This window comes from Poromitra crassiceps, assembly GCF_964638095.1.
Source record: "Poromitra crassiceps genome assembly, chromosome: 12".
In the NCBI taxonomy this organism is placed as follows: Eukaryota; Metazoa; Chordata; class Actinopteri; order Beryciformes; family Melamphaidae; genus Poromitra; species Poromitra crassiceps.
Genome location: NC_139632.1, coordinates 34944041 through 34966540, shown reverse-complemented (window position 1 = coordinate 34966540; position 22500 = coordinate 34944041). Strand labels below are relative to the sequence as shown.

At 42.5% G+C, this 22500-nt stretch overlaps 1 protein-coding gene across 1 annotated transcript in view; it reads right to left on the bottom strand.

The window, feature by feature from the left end:
* Nucleotides 1-22500, bottom strand: part of LOC310786189 (contactin-associated protein-like 4) — a gene marked incomplete at both ends in the record, with an annotated part of 140428 nt that overhangs the window by 52228 nt on the left and 65700 nt on the right. Inside the window, 5 exons of the mRNA XM_083647362.1 lie at nucleotides 2198-2366; nucleotides 4262-4411; nucleotides 5228-5498; nucleotides 7025-7171; nucleotides 13121-13296. Of these exons, the coding sequence (XP_083503488.1) occupies nucleotides 2198-2366; nucleotides 4262-4411; nucleotides 5228-5498; nucleotides 7025-7171; nucleotides 13121-13296 (913 nt within the window). The remainder of the gene's footprint in view (nucleotides 1-2197; nucleotides 2367-4261; nucleotides 4412-5227; nucleotides 5499-7024; nucleotides 7172-13120; nucleotides 13297-22500) is intronic.

The window sequence follows — 22500 nt, the reverse complement described above, 5'->3', positions numbered from 1 at the left end:
AGAACACCGAGTACAGTCAGAACAAATCAAGCATCCAGTAGTGGGCGTCGGGGTAGTGCAACGGTAGATTCCCTGCCTACCAACAGGGTCACAGGTTCGATCCCCCATGTTGGGCGTCCATACAGGCACACACCGTGTCTGCAAGTGGTAAGCCAGAATAAGGGTATGTGTCCTGGTCGCTGCAGTAGCGCCTCCTCTGGTCGGTCAGGGGCGCCTGTTCGGGGTGAGGGGAACTGGGGGGAATAGCATGATCTTCCAACGTGCTACATCATGCCGGTGAAACCCGACATGGCGACTGCACATGTATCAGAGGAAGCATGCCTCTGGCCACACAGTGAGCATAGGAATTTTGGATTAACAATCGATGCTCTGTTTTCAAAGGCTGCCTCTTGTGCCTTGGGGTAGAGGGGGTCTTTTTCCATATAATTTTCCACATCCCATACAACAAACAGTATATATATATATATATATATATATATATATATATATATATATATATATATCTCTCCGGCCCACGGAGATGGTTTAGATTTACACTGGGAACTTACATAACTGTGTGGACTGTATGGAATCTGCCCTATCCTCCCCCGGCAATGTGCCTGGAGGAAAAAGTCTTAGTCAGCTGGCTGTCAGACGCTACAGTTTGATATCTATCACTATTTCTCTTTGCATCCCTTTCATCTAAATGTGTGCTGGCACCCGGTGGACGCGGTACTTCGTATTCTCTTCACGTTCACCTCTTCATCCATCTACACACTAGTCCTTCAGTGGTGAATGTGTATCAGCGGATTTTACATCTATCCACCTGTCTGTCTGTCTGTCTGTCTGTCTGTCTGTCTGTCTGTCTGTCTGTCTGTCTGTCTGTAAGTCTGTCTGTCTGTCTGTCTGTAAGTCTGTCTGTCTGTCTGTCTGCCTGCCTGCCTGTCTGTCTGTCTGTCTGTCTGCCTGCCTGCCTGCCTGTCTGTCTGTCTGTCTGTCTGTCTGTCTGTCTGTCTGTCTGTCTGCCTGCCTGTCTGTCTGTCTGTCTGTCTGTCTGCCTGCCTGTCTGTCTGCCTGTCTGTCTGTCTGTCTGTCTGTCTGTCTGTCTGTCTGACTGTCTGTCTGTCTGTCTGAGTGCACTTTAGTGTTGAGAACAATGAATGTTTACGCTGTTCAAAGCAAATCATGCCACACAAAGGAGAGGTGGAAATAAACGGTAAATTCCATGCATGAGTACATACACACAACAATATGCCTGCAAATGTAATAAACTTCTCTGAAATGAGAGTTTATGGAGCATGTTAAAACAGTTGTCTGGGCAATAGAGTTAGAATGGGATTTTCACATTAATGTGTAACTGGACTGGAGTGAAACTGAAGAAAAAGACAAAGAAAACTCAGAGTCTGAGTTGCTTGTTTCTGATCCCAGAGTGAGTGTGGAAGCCCCTCTGAACCATAACAACACATGCTACAGAAGAACATCACTATAACAATAAAGTTCATGAACTGAAATACCATGAGAAAACGAAAAGGGTTTGGTGTCACAGTTCACCTTGTTTGCATCAGTTTGCTTTGCTTTATGGCAGTGGTTCTCAACGTGAGGTCAGGGGACCACCAGGGGTCCTTGAGGGAGTTCCAGGGGGTGCCCCAACAAATTGATGAATTGTTAAATTCACCATTATTTCATTTACAAGAAGTGAACACCGTTAATATCTAATCTTATACCATGGTCTGGGTGAATACTCGATTCTGATTGGCTGCAGGGTGTCCATTAATTTGTGATAATGTACAGTGATAATGTACACCCCTAGCTAAATGGTCTGTTCAGCATTCATATCAATGCACCAGGATCACGACAGACCACCGTTAACGCTTAATATGGCACTTTTATAAGTTTAGAAAAAAATGAAGTCGGTCAAAGTAACTATTCCGATTACCCCTGTGTGCTCAGTTTATCAAAATAACGGCTATTTAGAAATCTGATTTTCGTTCTGGTCAGCTGACAGAAATGGACACCTCGTCGTGCATTAACCCTTACATATCTAACAGATTTAGGTCCAAGACAAAATATCTCACCATACGAGCTCTCTAAGGTGAACTAAATGATGGTCCTTGACATGATAAAGCACTGTTTATAGGTCCATGCAAATAAAAGGTCAGGATGTGAAGGGACTTCGGCTCAGAACTAAATCAATCAGATGGTGCTTTTGGGGACTGACCTGTCGATGATGCCGCACATATCGATCTGCAGGTGGCTGTAGTTTCCCAGCAGCCTTTGCTGCACCTGGATCAGGTCCACAGGTCGGTCGTCCACAGTCAGGAGACGCATGCAGCCCTGAAACACCGTGAAGGAGCTCCTACACTCACTGCTCTCATCTGCAGGACAGCCTGAGGAGGGAACCACAATCAACAATCAACCAATGGATGGTCTGCAAATGCTTTTTTTTTCAGATCCCTCCCAAGTCCCACCCCCGTTTTCTCCCTAATTGTTCTTAGTTGTCCCCCTGCTGTCCCAATTGTTGCTCCACCCCCTCTGCCAATTTGGGGAGAGTTGTAGACTAGCACATGCTCCCTCCAATACATGTGCAGTTGCCAGCTGCTTTTCACCTGGCAGTGAGAAGTATCATCAGCAGGACATAGCGCGTGGGAGGACCACGCTATTCCAATCAGTTCCTGTCCTGTCCCCCCGAACAGGTGCCCCAACCAACCAGAGGAGCGAAGAGCGCAGTGACCAGGACACATACTGTACCGTTAATCCACTTTCCACCCGCAGACATGGCCAATTTTGCCTGTATGGACGCCCGGCCAGGTAACACGGGGGCTCGAACCTGCGACCCTCGTCTTGGTAGCCAGGGAATCTACCGCTGCACTACCCGGACGCCCTCGGTCTGCAACTTCTTTTTGTCTTGATTGACCAATCTCAGCCTACCTTGGCCAAGACTGAAGCTTGGGTCAAAATATATTGATACGGAAAAAATGAGTGGTGCTGCTGGAGACTGCACAGTTCAACTGAGGAGGATGAAAAGGTGAATCATTGCCTATACAGCAGTCAGACCAACTCTGTCTTCATGATGGTGGTAAGAGCTTGTGTTGTTCCAGAATAGTGTCTGTCTCACTGGATATTATTTGCCATGTATACAGAGCTAAGAAGCTAAGCTAAGCTAAGCTAAGAATCTGCTGTCTGGGGTGAAGGGACACTCTACCAGGTATGTCCCCCTTCATGGGCACTTTTGAGATGGGTGCCCTTGGATGCTATATTTGCGCCGCAGCCTCTGGGGCATCACAGAGTAAATGTCAGCGCTCCCCGTCCGCTGGGCGCGGTCGTCTGGCTGAGAATGTGCTCTTCACCTTTGTGAGGTTTGGCGTGACTCGTGACTCTACTGTTCCGAGTCATCCAGTGACATGCACTGACACAGAACATGCCACGACTGCAGAGCAGTCATCAGGGCCGCTGGAAGTCACTTTAAGCAGGGGGTGCTGCGGGCCCCACCGAAAAAATTTTTTAAGTTTGTTTTTTTTACATTTTTCCCCCATATTTAGAGGAATATCTCATTTTAAATTAACATTAGGATACTGTTGTGATGTAATTATTCAGTATTTTCTCCTTTTCTCACTCATTCAGAGCAAAGAGGGAGATAGCATGATGATAATGCTCTATATCTCCCTATTTGCTCTGAATACACCAGTTAACATGACACAAACTTAACATGATAGAAATATTATCAGCAAACTTAATGACTACACTAATTATTCTGATCTGAATGGCATATATCAAGAAACATTGACTCCTCTCTTTGCTGTATAGTGGGAGGTGCATTTTTGAGTAGGCTATTAAAATAGCATGTCAAGTTCACATTTATTTATTGCCAGATTAAACAATTCGTATTGGTTGTTGGTTGGTTCAACACAACATGTGCGTGCATGCGCGCTTCTTCTTCTTCTCTAGCCTACAAGCATGTAACTTCCTTGATTGTTATTGTTGATAATTCTATTTAAATAGGCTACATTTTAATTTCCCAAAACATTCTTAAACAAGAAAGGAACATAGTGCACTGCAAAATATATTTTATTACATTTGTAAAAAAATATATATATATATATATTTTTTTTTAATCTAGGGGGTGCTGCAGCACCCCTACTTCCTGCGGCCCTGGCAGTCATTGTATAGTAGAGAAAATATACATATTTGAACTGCTCACAAGGCTTATGCTGCATTTTAGAAACAATCATTAATGAAAGAAAGAAACATGCATTAGTCAACAATGCGGGTGTTCCTCTCTTACCACCGAAGAAGAGGTGACTTCCCGTGGTAACAGGAAATGTGATGGTGGCGTGAGCGCTGGCTCCTTCATCTGCATCCACTGTCATGCTCAGACGATCCTGTCTGGACCTCAGCGCCACAGAATGCCACTGACCGTCATTCAGACCTGAACCTGCGAGTGCACACGCACACGCATACACACACACACACACACACACACACACACACACACACACACACACACACACACACACACACACACACACACACACACACACACATTATTGTCATCAGATCAGGATCAAAACTTGGCTATAGGGCCCTGCCAGCATTGTGGATCTGTTTGGGTTTAAAGGATAAGTTCACCCAAAAATGAAAATGAAGCCATTCTCTACAGTAACTCACCATGCCGATGGAAGGTGGGAGTTTTTTTGTCCACAAAACATTTGTGGAGTTTTCCACGGAAACAGAGCGGCAGCATTCTCCTAAAAAATTGAAGTGAATGGTGGCCAACTTGCAAAAGTAAAAAACTAAAATCAATCAATCAATCAATCAATCAATCAATCAATCAATCAATCAATCAATCAATAAATAGCTTAATACTCCTCGTCTGGCGTAATCCAAGTCTCCAGAACCCCCGAGATGCCAAGTTGACTTGAACAGACATAATTTACACACTGTTTTTAGCTGATATCTGTTAGCCGTGAGCTTAAAGTGAAAGTGAAGTGTATTTATATTTATATAAGTGTATGAAGTGTATTTTTTGGTGAACTTACCCTTTAAGGTTATGGGCAGTGGTGGGTTGGGTGTTGTGAGTTCAGTGGTGGGTTGGGTGTTGTGAGTTCAGTGGTGGGTTGGGGGTTGTGAGTTCAGTGGTGTGTTGGGTGTGTTGTGAGTTCAGTGGTGGGTTGGGTGTGTTGTGAGTTCAGTGGTGGGTTGGGGGTTGTGAGTTCAGTGGTGGGTTGGGTGTGTTGTGAGTTCGACTGACCTGCGCTGAGCTCCAGCACGGCCCGTCCAGCTTTATGGATCTGTAGGCGGAGCCTGGCCTCACTGAGGTACAGCCAGACCCCGCCCTCCTGCTGGGGGAGGTCAAAGGTCAACAGCAGCCCCGCCTTGTTCCACGTGCGGAACTGCAGAGTCGCGGAGACGAGCCCAGATGATGACCACGCGGTCACCCCGGGCACCTGGAGGAAACTCTGCGAGCCGGTGAACGTCACAGCAACCGAAACTAGCTCAGCACAGGAAAAGGTTACATTGCCCTAAGAAAGAGAGAGAGAGAGAGAGAGAGAGAGAGAGAGAGAGAGAGAGAGAGAGAGAGAGAGAGAGAGAGACATAGAGGGGGGAGAGAAATGATTATGAAAGAGATACTAAAACATGAATATTCATGAGTTGCAGAGGCTGAGCTGACCTAAAGTCAGAGAGGTCCCATCAGCAAGTCTCTGAAAAAGGACACCTGTATTAGCATACTGATGTTAGCATACTGATGTTAGCTAAATTAACCTTCTGAAGAGCAAACTGGAAGCATCCGTGTCACAGCTTGGCAGCAGCTTTTGCACCCACTTCCCCCTGTGTGTCTCACACATCTCCTGATGCCAGCGCCGTGAGAAGAAACAAGTAAACATCTATGTATGTGTCCTGGTCGCTGCGCTAGCGCCTCCACTGGTCGGTCGGGGAGCAGCATGTTCGGGGGCAGAGGGGAAATGGTGGGAATAGCGTGATGCTCCCACATACTACATCCTACTGGTGAAGCTCCCCGCTGTCAGGTGGGGAAAAAAAAACTGCACATGTATCAGGGGAAGCAGGTGCTAGTCTACGGCTCTCCCTAGATCGGCAGAGGGTGGAGCAGCAACCGAGGCAGAAAAGGGGAGAATTGTCCAAGTAGAATTGGGGAGAAAAATCAGGGGGGGGTGGGGGGGGGGACTCCTGATGCCAGCGCCGTGAGAGGAAAATGGATGCAATGCAACAAATAAACAAACACATTAGACAGGGCAATTATTTTGAGACAGTTACAGTTCAGTCCAAGGTTCAGAAGCATTAGCACATGAATGAAACGTTCTAACAGCCAGTGTCAACTCACAGCATACTAGGAAGTGGTCCTAAAACCAACATTATAAATTATTCATAGGAATATACTGTATAGGAAAATATGTTATTTAGGCTACTTATTAGAGCCTGAATGGGCCTCTTGGGCCAATTCGGGCTCGGGTCGGGATTTCTTTAAATGCACAGATCGTTTGAATGATACAAATGTTTCAATGATCAAAGAAAATACAGTCTTTGTATTTCTTGTTTAATTTAACACAGCTATGGTGTTTCATGTTGAATAATGACTGGCACGGAGGCAGAATGTACAGAAGTTCAACATCAAAACCTTATTATTCCCTGCTGGATATTCCAAGGTCATTATGAGCACACTACTGTGATATGATCATTATCTATATATTATATGATCATTATCACATGATCTCACTACATAGGATCAAGGTAAACACAGCTCACAGTAAACAGTACTGATAACATCGATGGTGAATGCACAATATCTCACCATATACATTGTATTGTGTTCTAATATATTCCAGCATACTCAGAAACACACATGGTCCACAACAGCGACACTAATTTATCATTTTCACTCATATCTGTTGGGTTAGCTTAGCATTGCAGAAGCCTTGTCCTATAATAGCCACCACACTGTGAACCAACTGACCTCTGCAGGAACCTATTTGTCATTGTGTCAGATAGTGATCAAGCTAAAGGCACAGTCACACACTGTAAACTGACTTACCAGCGCAGCAACCTGGTGGTCGCTGTGTTTCGCCAGGCGGATCAGGTTGAGGCCGTTGTAGAGCAGGTTTTCCAGGCAGCCGTGGAAGTTCCTCGTGGAGAGGACTGGCTTCTGCAGTCCATGGCTCTGGACAGCTCCCAGACTCAGCTGTATGTGAAAACAACATATTATCAGGGGCTCAGGTATAATACTATCATAATATTCTCAGGGCCTCAGGTATAATACTATCATAATATTCTCATGGCCTCAGGTATAATACTATCATAATATTCTCATGGCCTCAGGTATAATACTATCATAATATTCTCAGGGCCTCAGGTATAATACTATCATAATATTCTCAGGGCCTCAGGTATAATACTATCATAATATTCTCAGGGCCTCAGGTATAATACTATCATAATATTCTCAGGGCCTCAGGTATAATACTATCATAATATTCTCATGGCCTCAGGTATAATACTATCATAATATTCTCATGGCCTCAGGTATAATACTATCATAATATTCTCATGGCCTCAGGTATAATACTATCATAATATTCTCATGGCCTCAGGTATAATACTATCATAATATTCTCATGGCCTCAGGTATAATACTATCATAATATTCTCATGGCCTCAGGTATAATACTATCATAATATTCTCAGGGGCTCAGGTATAATACTATCATAATATTCTCAGGGCCTCAGGTATAATACTATCATAATATTCTCATGGCCTCAGGTATAATACTATCATAATATTATCAGGGCCTCAGGTATAATACTATCATAATATTCTCAGGGCCTCAGGTATAATACTATCATAATATTCTCAGGGGCTCAGGTATAATACTATCATAATATTCTCATGGCCTCAGGTATAATACTATCATAATATTCTCAGGGCCTCAGGTATAATACTATCATAATATTCTCAGGGCCTCAGGTATAATACTATCATAATATTCTCATGGCCTCAGGTATAATACTATAATAATATTCTCAGGGGCTCAGGTATAATACTATCATAATATTCTCAGGGCCTCAGGTATAATACTATCATAATATTCTCAGGGCCTCAGGTATAATACTATCATAATATTCTCATGGCCTCAGGTATAATACTATCATAATATTCTCATGGCCTCAGGTATAATACTATCATAATATTCTCATGGCCTCAGGTATAATACTATCATAATATTCTCAGGGCCTCAGGTATAATACTATCATAATATTCTCATGGCCTCAGGTATAATACTATCATAATATTCTCAGGGCCTCAGGTATAATACTATCATAATATTCTCAGGGCCTCAGGTATAATACTATCATAATATTATCAGGGCCTCAGGTATAATACTATAATAATATTCTCATGGCCTCAGGTATAATACTATCATAATATTATCAGGGCCTCAGGTATAATACTATAATAATATTATCAGGGGCTCAGGTATAATACTATCATAATATTCTCAGGGCCTCAGGTATAATACTATCATAATATTCTCATGGCCTCAGGTATAATACTATCATAATATTCTCAGGGCCTCAGGTATAATACTATCATAATATTATCAGGGCCTCAGGTATAATACTATAATAATATTATCAGGGGCTCAGGTATAATACTATCATAATATTCTCAGGGCCTCAGGTATAATACTATCATAATATTCTCATGGCCTCAGGTATAATACTATCATAATATTCTCAGGGCCTCAGGTATAATACTATCATAATATTCTCATGGCCTCAGGTATAATACTATCATAATATTCTCATGGCCTCAGGTATAATACTATCATAATATTCTCATGGCCTCAGGTATAATACTATCATAATATTCTCAGGGGCTCAGGTATAATACTATCATAATATTCTCAGGGCCTCAGGTATAATACTATCATAATATTCTCATGGCCTCAGGTATAATACTATCATAATATTATCAGGGCCTCAGGTATAATACTATCATAATATTCTCAGGGCCTCAGGTATAATACTATCATAATATTCTCAGGGGCTCAGGTATAATACTATCATAATATTCTCATGGCCTCAGGTATAATACTATCATCATATTCTCAGGGCCTCAGGTATAATACTATCATAATATTCTCAGGGCCTCAGGTATAATACTATCATAATATTCTCATGGCCTCAGGTATAATACTATAATAATATTCTCAGGGGCTCAGGTATAATACTATCATAATATTCTCAGGGCCTCAGGTATAATACTATCATAATATTCTCAGGGCCTCAGGTATAATACTATCATAATATTCTCATGGCCTCAGGTATAATACTATCATAATATTCTCAGGGCCTCAGGTATAATACTATCATAATATTCTCATGGCCTCAGGTATAATACTATCATAATATTCTCAGGGCCTCAGGTATAATACTATCATAATATTATCAGGGCCTCAGGTATAATACTATAATAATATTATCAGGGGCTCAGGTATAATACTATCATAATATTCTCAGGGCCTCAGGTATAATACTATCATAATATTCTCATGGCCTCAGGTATAATACTATCATAATATTCTCAGGGCCTCAGGTATAATACTATCATAATATTCTCATGGCCTCAGGTATAATACTATCATAATATTCTCATGGCCTCAGGTATAATACTATCATAATATTCTCATGGCCTCAGGTATAATACTATCATAATATTCTCAGGGGCTCAGGTATAATACTATCATAATATTCTCAGGGCCTCAGGTATAATACTATCATAATATTCTCATGGCCTCAGGTATAATACTATCATAATATTATCAGGGCCTCAGGTATAATACTATCATAATATTCTCAGGGCCTCAGGTATAATACTATCATAATATTCTCAGGGGCTCAGGTATAATACTATCATAATATTCTCATGGCCTCAGGTATAATACTATCATAATATTCTCAGGGCCTCAGGTATAATACTATCATAATATTCTCAGGGCCTCAGGTATAATACTATCATAATATTCTCATGGCCTCAGGTATAATACTATAATAATATTCTCAGGGGCTCAGGTATAATACTATCATAATATTCTCAGGGCCTCAGGTATAATACTATCATAATATTCTCAGGGCCTCAGGTATAATACTATCATAATATTCTCATGGCCTCAGGTATAATACTATCATAATATTCTCATGGCCTCAGGTATAATACTATCATAATATTCTCATGGCCTCAGGTATAATACTATCATAATATTCTCAGGGCCTCAGGTATAATACTATCATAATATTCTCATGGCCTCAGGTATAATACTATCATAATATTCTCAGGGCCTCAGGTATAATACTATCATAATATTCTCAGGGCCTCAGGTATAATACTATCATAATATTATCAGGGCCTCAGGTATAATACTATAATAATATTCTCATGGCCTCAGGTATAATACTATCATAATATTATCAGGGCCTCAGGTATAATACTATAATAATATTATCAGGGGCTCAGGTATAATACTATCATAATATTCTCAGGGCCTCAGGTATAATACTATCATAATATTCTCATGGCCTCAGGTATAATACTATCATAATATTCTCAGGGCCTCAGGTATAATACTATCATAATATTATCAGGGCCTCAGGTATAATACTATAATAATATTATCAGGGGCTCAGGTATAATACTATCATAATATTCTCAGGGCCTCAGGTATAATACTATCATAATATTCTCATGGCCTCAGGTATAATACTATCATAATATTCTCATGGCCTCAGGTATAATACTATCATAATATTCTCAGGGCCTCAGGTATAATACTATCATAATATTATCAGGGCCTCAGGTATAATACTATCATAATATTATCAGGGGCTCAGGTATAATACTATCATAATATTCTCAGGGCCTCAGGTATAATACTATCATAATATTCTCATGGCCTCAGGTATAATACTATCATAATATTCTCATGGCCTCAGGTATAATACTATCATAATATTCTCATGGCCTCAGGTATAATACTATCATAATATTCTCAGGGCCTCAGGTATAATACTATCATAATATTCTCAGGGCCTCAGGTATAATACTATCATAATATTCTCATGGCCTCAGGTATAATACTATCATAATATTCTCATGGCCTCAGGTATAATACTATCATAATATTCTCATGGCCTCAGGTATAATACTATCATAATATTCTCATGGCCTCAGGTATAATACTATCATAATATTCTCAGGGCCTCAGGTATAATACTATCATAATATTCTCAGGGCCTCAGGTATAATACTATCATAATATTCTCAGGGCCTCAGGTATAATACTATCATAATATTCTCATGGCCTCAGGTATAATACTATCATAATATTCTCATGGCCTCAGGTATAATACTATCATAATATTCTCATGGCCTCAGGTATAATACTATCATAATATTCTCAGGGCCTCAGGTATAATACTATCATAATATTCTCATGGCCTCAGGTATAATACTATCATAATATTCTCAGGGCCTCAGGTATAACACAATTTTTTTAGTGCTACTGGAAGAAGAAGAGATGCTTTGCAAAACCAAGCCTCACCAGACAATGCAGTTCTAATACTGGTATGAATGAAGATTTACATCTTTAATATTAATAATAATTAAATAATTAAATTAACTGTTATGCAATCACTTTTTATGCCTTAGCCAATCAGAAGCAGGGGCCATAATTATGTATTATGATAAACACGATAATAGAGTGTCAAACATTTTTGCAGTAATCCTGAGGAGATTAGTACTAACAAGCCATGTGCATGTCTATAGACTGTGGCCCCTATCGTTGCATCGGCGCAGTTTCTAGGCCGAGCGGCAGGCGCAGATCAAAGCAGTGGGCGTGGAAAGGCGCACTTGATATCGTCGTGCTGGCGCTAGATGCAGCCCAAAGCATTACAACCACGCCTTTTAGGCGTAAAATTATGCACCGTCATGCTCATTGGATAAGTGCAATAAACGAATCGCACGCTTGCCTTTTTAGCTCCAATTCCAGTGATCCCGCAAAACCAGACGAAAGCCAAACGCTCTGCCCCCCCCCCCCTCCCTTCATCCAGCCTGTCTGTCTGCATTATAGGCTATTATTCCATATTATTATGCTTCTCAAACCAATCTAACTGCAGTTTCAATACTGCAAGCATGTAAATACGCTACACTATAGCAAGATCAAAGTGAAAATAATGTTCTATGCATCAGCTAGAAAAATATAGCCTATTAGATTGGTGAAAGTTTGTCCAGAAAGATATCATTTTCTTTCGCCTGCTGCAGGAAGGATGATGCACATAAATATACCCTACATTATGTCAAGTCATTGCATAAATGTGTTTTTATTGTAAAACTAAATGTGAAATAGGGCCAAGTTATTGAAGGGACATCACAGTATAGCAGATGCCATTAGAAGCGCGTTCCGAAGCGCGTTCCGCTGTTACTTCTCTAAATCACGTTAACTCGACAAGGGGTATATATATGCCCAGGAGGACATATATGTTTCACATAGGGTGGTGTTTTCATTTCGATTTTTTATTTGGTCCAATATTGAAATGTTGACAATGGCAGGCTGTGTTACCATTACACATTAATTTAGAACTACCTTTTATATCTATTTTGGCTCATTTGGTGGCTATTTAGTAGCGAAATGAAGAAACACAATGCATGCTGGGAACTCAGAGAGAGAGAGAGAGAAGGGTGACAGAGAAGAAGCAGTGAAGGCAGAGAATAGGCCTGCTTTTCAAAAGCGCAAAGCGCTAAATGTACGCCAGATCCCAAGATATCACTAGGCTGGTATTTAGCGCCGACACGCCCACTTTGGGACTGCGCCACGCCCATTCGGCCTAAAGCGCATTTGGCAGCCTAAAGCCTATTGCTATCTTGCCGAAACAGGCGCAAGGCACGTTTTTTTGCGGTTAAGGCCCGTAATAGCGCCGATGGCCTGTGGGAGAATAGAGCCCTGTGTGTGTGTGCGTGCACGTGCGAGCGTGTGTGTGTGTGTGTGTGTGCGTCTGTGCGTGTGTGCCAGTGTGTGTGTGTGTGTGTGTGTGTGTGTGTGTGTGTGTGTGTGCACGCACGTGTGTGCATGTGTACCTGGTGAATGTCCCAGTGGCCTTGCTCTGCTGGGATGGGGAGCTGCTGGGTGTTGGTATCCACGGTGAGGTTGAGCTGAGCGCTGAGCCGCTCCACCTTCACATGGTGCCAGTGCTGGTCGTCCAGCAGGCTGCCCACAGAGACCACATGCTGGCTGCCAGGGGACACGCTCAGACCTGGAGCATGTGATGAGGAGAGGGAGTGAAGATGAGAAGATCAGTGTACAGTGCACTCTCCCATCATGAACCCTCTCATTTACGTACACAAGTGGTTCTTTTTATGGCACAGATTAGACCACGGACACCCAACATTCTAACGTCTACAGACGCTCTTCTACTGTATGTCGGTTTAAAATAAATAAATTCAAGGTCAGCCTGAAAATGTGAAAATGAGATCAGCTTATACCGCCGTTTTCCCCTCGCAAGAAAGGTTCCGCAAAGTGGTTTGGTGCTTGATATAATGTATCAAAACACAGCCAGACGTGGAGATGTAACAGCTTTAGTGCAATATTTTCATGTGTGTCTCAAACAGGGGAGCAGATCACTGAGGTCACCCTGCACTCATTAGAGAGGAGGACCACGCACAGGGAGGAGGACCACGCACAGGGAGGAGGACCACGCACAGGGAGGAGGACCACGCACAGGCAGGAGGACCACGCACAGGCAGTGTTGGGCAAGTTACATTCAAAATGTAATATACTACATATTACTAGTTACTTTAATTTGAAAGTAATAAGTTACTTTACAATATTACTTTCTCTGTAGAGTAACTCGTTACTTATTACAATACTTTTGCATTACTTTTACCAAAACAACAGCAGCAGCAGAACGACATCGCCGCCCCAGAACCATCCCAAAAAATAATTTCAACCGCCTTGAAGTCAGTGTAAACAATCCAAAATTCTAAATGTTATTCTTTTCCTTTGTTATTGTCATCTATAGTGGTTATTTGCATAAAAACACACAGTTTGATTAGGAAATTATTGTATCTTTTTTAAATATGTGCTTTGATTTAATAAGATTGAACTCAATTTGTAACTTGAGTTACTTGTGGTATAATATTACTGAAATCCTATAAGTAATAAGTTATATTACTGAGTTACTGCTAAAAGTAATATATTACATGTACGGTAATATGTTACTTTTGCAAAAAGACAGCGGGACATAATTAATGACAGACCCCAAACCAGCAGGTCCAAATGACTGGATCCATCTCTGCATCCTCCCAGTGTTGGGAGAGAGATGACAGATGACAGATGATACAGCAGGAAAAGAAAAGCTAGATACACTCAATCATTAAATATGAAGGAGATTCTCTTCAAAGTATAGGCAACATCATCCAGAGAGAGAGAGAGAGAGAGAGAGAGAGAGAGAGAGAGAGAGAGAGAGAGAGAGAGAGAGAGAGAGAGAGAGAGAGAGAGAGAGAGAGAGAGAGAGAGAGAGAGAGCTCAGTTGTTAGCACTGTCGGGTCACAGCAAGAAGGTTGTGAGTTCAAATCTCCACCCCGGTCCTTTCTGTGTGGGATATGCATGTTCTCCCCGTGTTTGTGTCGGTTTCCCCCCCACAGTCTAATGGCACGTACAGACTACAACATCCTCATCGGTCTCTGTTCCTTTCACACTATACAACTGTCTGTCTTGTCATCTTTGAGTCGTTTCGGTTTTCACACTATATGAATGAGCTGCTCGTCACACACACTGTCTCACAACATAAATACTTCCTCTGTCTTTGCTGCTCAGACTGCTTGGCCGGTGCTCAGAGGGGATACAGTCCGGTCTAAATAACACAATGCAGGCTTATCATAAGTATCATGGATTATCATCATAATCATAATTATCATGCGGCTTCCTCTCCAGCCAGCACAGAGAGCAGTCAACAGGTACCAGCTGTGCCAGGCTGCTGCATACACTGACTGACATTGTTTGGAGAAAAGAGGCTGTCCTCCTGTTAAATCCTGACTGTTATGTCGAGCAGCACAGCAAAACTAAAAACGAGTTATAAACAGGACAGAGGAAAGTCTCCCGTGGACATATCTTTTAGACAGATTCATGGATGCATTATAGCTGCTACAGATGACAGCCTGTGTCTGCCTCCTCACCTCATGTCTTGCGCTTCTCATTGGCTGCAGGTGGTTGAATGGCTTCTCCGACACGACCAGATATAAGGAGGCTAGATATCCATCAGACCTCTGTGACTGATCGGTGAGCACTCAGGAGACTCAGGAGAGCTCCCCACTCACGTCTGTGCACAGTTCACACTTAACAAGCCAGCGACGATTTGCGAGCGTCGAGCCAACGTGATTTGCCTCTGATTAGGGTTTTTTTTCCTCAAATTGTCGGCGAGCGGTTTAGCGCCAAGTGTGAACTCTCCATTAGATATGCTGTGTTTGTGTAGGAATGTAATGGAGTAAAATGTGTAGTATGATGTATGTAACCTGTGTGCTGTGTGTAGATATATGATGTAGTATGCTGTGACCATGCTACTGTATATAAAGCCCTCTGAGACATGGAGTTTTAACGCAGGTTCAGACAGGATGATCTTGATCCTCACCGGTTCCACAGTCACTGCACTTCTCCGTGCTTGCTCACCTGTTAACCTGTCAGCTTCCTGGTGATAATTGAATAATCAGTGGTTGCCTCCCAGTTTCCCATAAGCCAATAGCATAGCAACACATCACCTCATACACCTTTGCTCACCTGCACTTCTAGCCTATCACATTGTGGCACTCCCCTTTAGGCAGCCTATCACATGGTTGCTGTGTGCATAAATATGCTTTTCTGTGTCTCATTCAGTCTCTCTAAACCCTGCTGGTTGACGCACACCCACCACCTCCCCGTCTCCGCCAAGTTCCTTGATCCATCAGTCATCAAGAGGTTTCACCAGCACCAGTATCCTGACTCCACAGGGGGGTATATATGGCTGTGCTGTTCGAGCTGACCCAGCTCGATCTCGATATCTCCCTGTGGTGTCAAGCTCCAAAGACTAACTAACTTTCTCATCATAATATTCTGTAAAGATCATTCATCATCATTATAATAAAATCATTGTTTATTCATCAAGTCTCCTGATTGAAATGCTTGTGGTAAGGGGCTATATAAACATAATTGACCTGAACTGAGCTTATGGCTTCATTTCAGCCCGTTTAGTGAGATGACATGCAGTATTTGTTTACAGCTGGAATGAGTGGGAAGAGATAGGGAGCGATCAATACTACTGTAGTGCTCTGAGTAGCAAACACTTTGGCCACTTTCATTGATGAAACTCTCTCTCCTTCTCTTCCTCTCTGTCAATCTTCAGTTCCCTCCTTCGTTCCCTCTCTCCTTGGTTGAGTGGTCCCTCCCTCTTTCCCTCTCTCCTTGGCTGTGGCCCCTCCCTCGTTCCCTCTCTCCTTGGTTGTGGCCCCTCCCTCGTTCCCTCTCTCCTTGGTTGTGGCCCCTCCCTCGTTCCCTCTCTCCTTGGTTGTGGCCCCTCCCTCGTTCCCTCTCTCCTTGGTTGTGGCACCTCCCTCGTTCCCTCTCTCCTTGGCTGTGGCCCCTCCCTCGTTCCCTCTCTCCTTGGTTGTGGCACCTCCCTCGTTCCCTCTCTCCTTGGTTGTGGCCCCTCCCTCTTTCAGGCCCTGGGACTCAGCACCTCACTCTGCAACTGGGTTCTGGACTTTTTATCCAACCGCTCACAGTCTGTCAAACTCGGCAAGCATTCATCTTCCATCCTGTTCCTAAACACCGGCGCTCCCCAGGGCTGCGTGCTCAGCCCCTTCTTCTACAACGCATACACACATAACTGCTCCCCCTTCCACCCTTCCAACCTCATCATCAAATTCACAGACGACACTACAGTGCTGGGCCTCATTTCTAACAACGATGAGTCTGCCTACAGAAATGAGGTTCAGAGGCTGGAGGAATGGTGCCGCGGTCTCAACCTGGAGCTCAACATCAAAAAGACCAAGGAAGTGATTATAGACTTTCACAAGTCAAGCCACCACAACCACTCCCCCCACACTCATTTGGCTCACGAACTCTGCACAACATTCTGGACTCACTGTTTACATGCACCACTGAACAGTCACTAACTCTGATGCCTTTATAGAATCATGTATTTATTTATTGTATGTATTTATCATTTGGGCCGATGCACTTTACCTTGGTGTTGCACTGTACGTCTCAGGGAGATGCTTGTCTATATCTCGTTGTTGGAGTAATTTAACAATGACAATAAATATACTTGAACTTGAACTTGGCCCCTCCCTCTCTCCTTGGCTGTGGCCTGTTCCAGTCCCACAGCAGATGGGAGCGAGGAGACAGAACGCTGCCATCCTTATAGTCCACCTGGAAGACGCATGGCTCTGTAACGCCACAATAACTGCCCCATTTATCCCCGCTGAACAGAGTTAGATGGAATGTTCTTGTATTAAAGGGGCCACGCCCGCGTCGATGTTGAACACTATTTTTCCAGGAGTCTTACCTTTCCAGACAACTCCCCGAAGCAATATCACCTCATCATATTGTGTCTGCTATTCCATTACGTCTCTCTACGCTGTGAGTCTAAATAATCTATTTATGAAGGACGACAGCGACAGGTCTTATCAGGAGATAGACCGACCGTTATAATTGTTTCGGCATTTCATTTTCGCTAGTACTCTAAAAATACCCAGTAATGTACATTCTCCCAACTAATCCTCAGCTTGGGTCAAAGGGTGGGAGTCGAGGCACTATAAAACATATTGAGAAAAAGGGAAAAGTACACCGATGTTCTTGGCAAGAATTCCTGCTGTCTCTGTGCTTTCTCTCTCCCCTCTGCTTGTCAATTATTCAGATTTGCCTTTCCTCTGCTGTATTGTTTGTAGCTCATCATCAGCGTTGTAATATGAGTCACACCATGCCACAAGCTGCAGGCTACCTATTGTAGAAGAAGGGTGGTGCAGTACTGGTGGTGATCTCAGCTGATATTTGTATGGCTTCCCTGAAAATGCCAAGGCTGCTGACTGAACTTCTTATGAGACTATAATGGACTCTCCTGGAGGCTCACTGTAAATCACTATAGGGAGCTGCTGCCCCAGACGTTAACCATGGGGGGGTGGAGGGGGAGGGGCATCTTATATGAACTAAACAGAGCATTATATCGTATTGAAAGTCATCCTGTAGCACCCACACACACACACACACACACACACACACACACACAAACACACACACACACACACACACACACACACACACACACACACACACACACACACACACACACACACACACAGAGAGGCAAGGCAAGCTGCACATGCTGTAAACTTCTGAGGGAAAAGGGGTGGGCACACAAGGCTGTGAAACTACACTCCTTCACCACAAGGGGCGTACCAAAATGATCGCACCTTTTTTCTGAAAGCTGACAGCATTAGCCAAATTTAGCTACTACAGTAGGCTTACTAGCAAGCTAAGCCAAACACATTAGCTACTACAGTAGGCTTACTAGCAAGCTAAGCCAAACACATTAGCTACTACAGTAGGCTTACTAGCAAGCTAAGCCAAACACATTAGCTACTACGCTAGGCTTACTAGCAAGCTAAGCCAAACACATTAGCTACTACAGTAGGCTTACTAGCAAGCTAAGCGGTTAATGGTTGGGGTCATCACTAATGAGGGAGTTAAAATGAGTGATTGTCTTCCGAAATGTTCGCTTTGTATGGGAAGTTCCCCACTATGTATTTGGAAGATTCCAAATTAGGAAGTTATGCCAATATTATTATTATTATTATTATTATTATTATTATTATTATTGTTATTGTTATTGTTATTATTCATTATTATTATTATATTTTGTGGTTTCCGGTGCAGAGCAGACGTCCGCGCCAAGGCTTTCGCTTCCGTCGTTGTTTACAGTCCGACGACATCTGCAGATATCTGTGTAGAGCAGGGGTGCCCAACGCTTTTACATCACAAATCTACCTGGTCACACACACCCCACACACACACACACACACACACACATACACTCTTGAGCGCTGTAACAGTAAACATGATAATTAGACTATGTACACACACCAAAACATAATTACCAAAAAAAAAAAAAAAAAAAACATAAACTGTGGGTAGACATGACCATAAATGAAATTCTGTTTATAATCTCAATTATAAGCAATAATCAATTAGCAATAAACAGTATTAGTTAATATTACTGTCCGATGGCAATGCAAAACATGCACAAAACTCACTGGTTGAATGCAAGATGCAGTGCTGACACTACAAAGTTACACCCATGATCAAAGAATGATTTGGGGATCTACCTGTAAGCACCCTGAGATCTACCCTTAGATCCCGATCTACTGTTTGGTGACCACTGCTTCTCCCAAATGTAAAATGCCTACAAAAAGTATCAATCGGTCAACTCCAACTCCATTCTCGCGTCAATATCGGAATGTAAACAACGACCGCGGCGGCGTACAGAAGTGGAAGTCTTGGCGCAGGTGCATACACACCCCGCTCTACACCTGAAACCCCCGAAATATCAGACATCCCAGAGTCGTCCCAGAGTCCCAGAGTCGTCCCAGAGTCGTCCCAGAGTCGTCCCAGCCTGATAGACTCTGGCTTCCCAGGTTGCATTTCATCACACATTTTACTGATTGAATTCCACCAAAATCAGGAAGAGGAATATATCACATGAGCCATCAAGTAGTCTGCCATGATGGACTGGAATAGACAGGAGAGACCCGGAGCAATGGAGTGCACAATGACTTCTGTGGAGTCAATGCAATAATGCCTACTTACAGTCAGTGTTCTATTCACTACGCCAGCTGACACATTGTGACTTGGCCTGTCTCTGCTAACAGCACTCAGCTGACGCCTGGGGGGGAAGCTCTGGTCCAGCGGCTCTTGCTCTGTGACATCACTAAAAGCCTCTTTGAGCGTACTTTTCATTTGCTAAAAACTTGAAAAACGGTCAACCTCTTGCAACTGAAACCGTGCCCAGCTCTCTGTTAGCAACAAGCAGCAGCAGCAGCAGCAGCATGGCCCGCCCTACTTACCATTGGAAATAATGAAAAATGGAAGCCAGCCCTGAAGACAGCTGGACATGCAGCTTGCCCTGTCTGGCTCGCTGACACCATGCCCACATTCACTGGAGCAGGACACACTAACGCTCTGCATATTTACTGCTGCTGCATTAGAACTTCCCAGTGACAGTTAAGAATTGAAGTGAATTATGAACCAGCGGGCTACATTATAGCAAACTGACATTTTGATGAATGTAAAGCAGAGAGGAAATGAGATGGTTTTTGGATAGCAGACATAAATCCTAATGAGCCAACCAATTTATTCCTACTGGTTAGACACAGACAGCCACAGGCAGATAGAGTCGGCATAACTGTCTAGTCGTTGCATTTATTTATTTGTCTGTCTGTCTGCTTGCTTGCTGGCTACAGATAGGGATGTAACGATAACCGGTTTTAATGATAACCATGATAAAATTCCTTAGGATAACTGTACCGTTTAACATTTTCATTATCATTAAAACCGTGGTACCGTGCTTTGAAAAACATGGTAAATACTGTTAATCATTAGGGGTGGGAGAAAAAATCGATTCACTTAAGTATCGCGATTTTTAATGTCACAATTTTTTGAATCGATCTTTTATTCCAGAATCGATAATCACATTTTTTTCTGTTTATGTATGAAATGTTACCACTTTCATCCAGCGCTTCCCTCTGCTCCGTGGCTCATACAGCCAATCATGTACCTGGTTAGTACAAGTGACACGGAAACAGCCAATCATTTAACAGACAAACTCCGAGTGCACCCGCCCCATGACCCGCCCCCACTCACACATAGCAAATCATATCCCTTGATCCAGAGCCGAGAGTCCCGACATCTCCTGGATGCAGCACTGTCGAGTTGCAGCAAAATAGACAGTTTGTGCTGTACTCTGAAAGGGTTTCCCCCCCCTTGAATCAAATTGTACATTATCAGCTTTATTTTAGCATGCAAAAGTAGAGCGAGACCCATTCCTGGCTGATGATCGAGTCTCGCATTTTGGTCCTCCGCTGACGCCACTCGTTTGATCTCACCCGGCGTTGCAAATAATTCGATGTGGTTGAGTTTCAATTTGTGTTAACGTAACGTGTGTTAACATGTGTCCTATCTATTAATAAGCGCCCGGGAAATTAACGTTAATGTTAAGACACCAATTTCACAAATACGGAAGTCTGCAACGTTACTTTACGGAATGGAATCCGCAGCTCAATTCGCTTCTGTCAGCAGAGACAAAGTTGAACTGTTGGAAAGGTTTTACTTGTAGTTTGGGACAGGAATAACTCATTGTGTCATCTATTGAGCACACAGCTTATGACTTTATGTCTTCTGCTTGGGCGGAGTCTTGATGCGTATATAAAACTGATATGGAGAAATGTACCGCATTTTCAGCGAGGCAAGGCTTTTTCTCGCCCAACCACCGGCGCGCGGCCCCCAGCGCGGTCGCCCTCCAGCCCTACAGCCTATGGCATATTTGTAGTTAAGCAAGTCAAAGCAAAACCCAGGCTTTTCCACACCTCTGATTCACCTAACGTTAACACTACAACCCTGAAATACACGTGACGTTACCAAACGTTTTTTTAGAAGGCTGGCAATGCTAGGCTGTCATCAAAGTAAAACGTCACCATGTCTGTAAATTACTGCTTGCAGTTGCACTCAGAGCATATGTGTGTGTGTGACAAATTAGACCTACCTGTGTGCTTTGAAAATAAGGTGGTTCAAAATAAACTGGCTAAATGCAACCTTTTTCTTCTCATGTTTTTTATTAATAAAAACAGGTAATTAAAATGATCAATAATTATCGATATAGACTGATATGAAAGATGTTATATCAATATAATTTTTAACTATATCACCCAGCCCTACTCATGATATAATATACAGTCTCTAGAAGTGTATGATTCAACTTTTCCCATGTTCTAATCTAGTGTAAAAAAGCAAACAAACTGAAAAAAGAAAAGAAAAAAAGAAACAAAAATCGCAATAAATCGTATCGAATCGCAATAATCGTAGAATCGCAATACTTAAAGGAACACTCCACCCATTTTCAACCAGCTTTGTATCATTAGAACATCAGTAGTATATCAGAAAACTGTAAACTGTTTTGAAGTCTGTCATTTAATTTGACAGTTATTGAGTGAGTTTACACTAACTCAAATTAATAACTCATTAACTCAAATCAACTCTCAATAACTGTCAAACTATTCATCATTCATCTAGTTTGACAGTTATTGAGAGTTGATTTGAGTTAATGAGTAATAATAATAATTTTGGTCATGATAATCGTGATGTGAAATTTTCATACCGTTACATCTCTAGCGACAGATCGATCTGTCTACCTGTCTGTGTGTCTATCAATCTATCT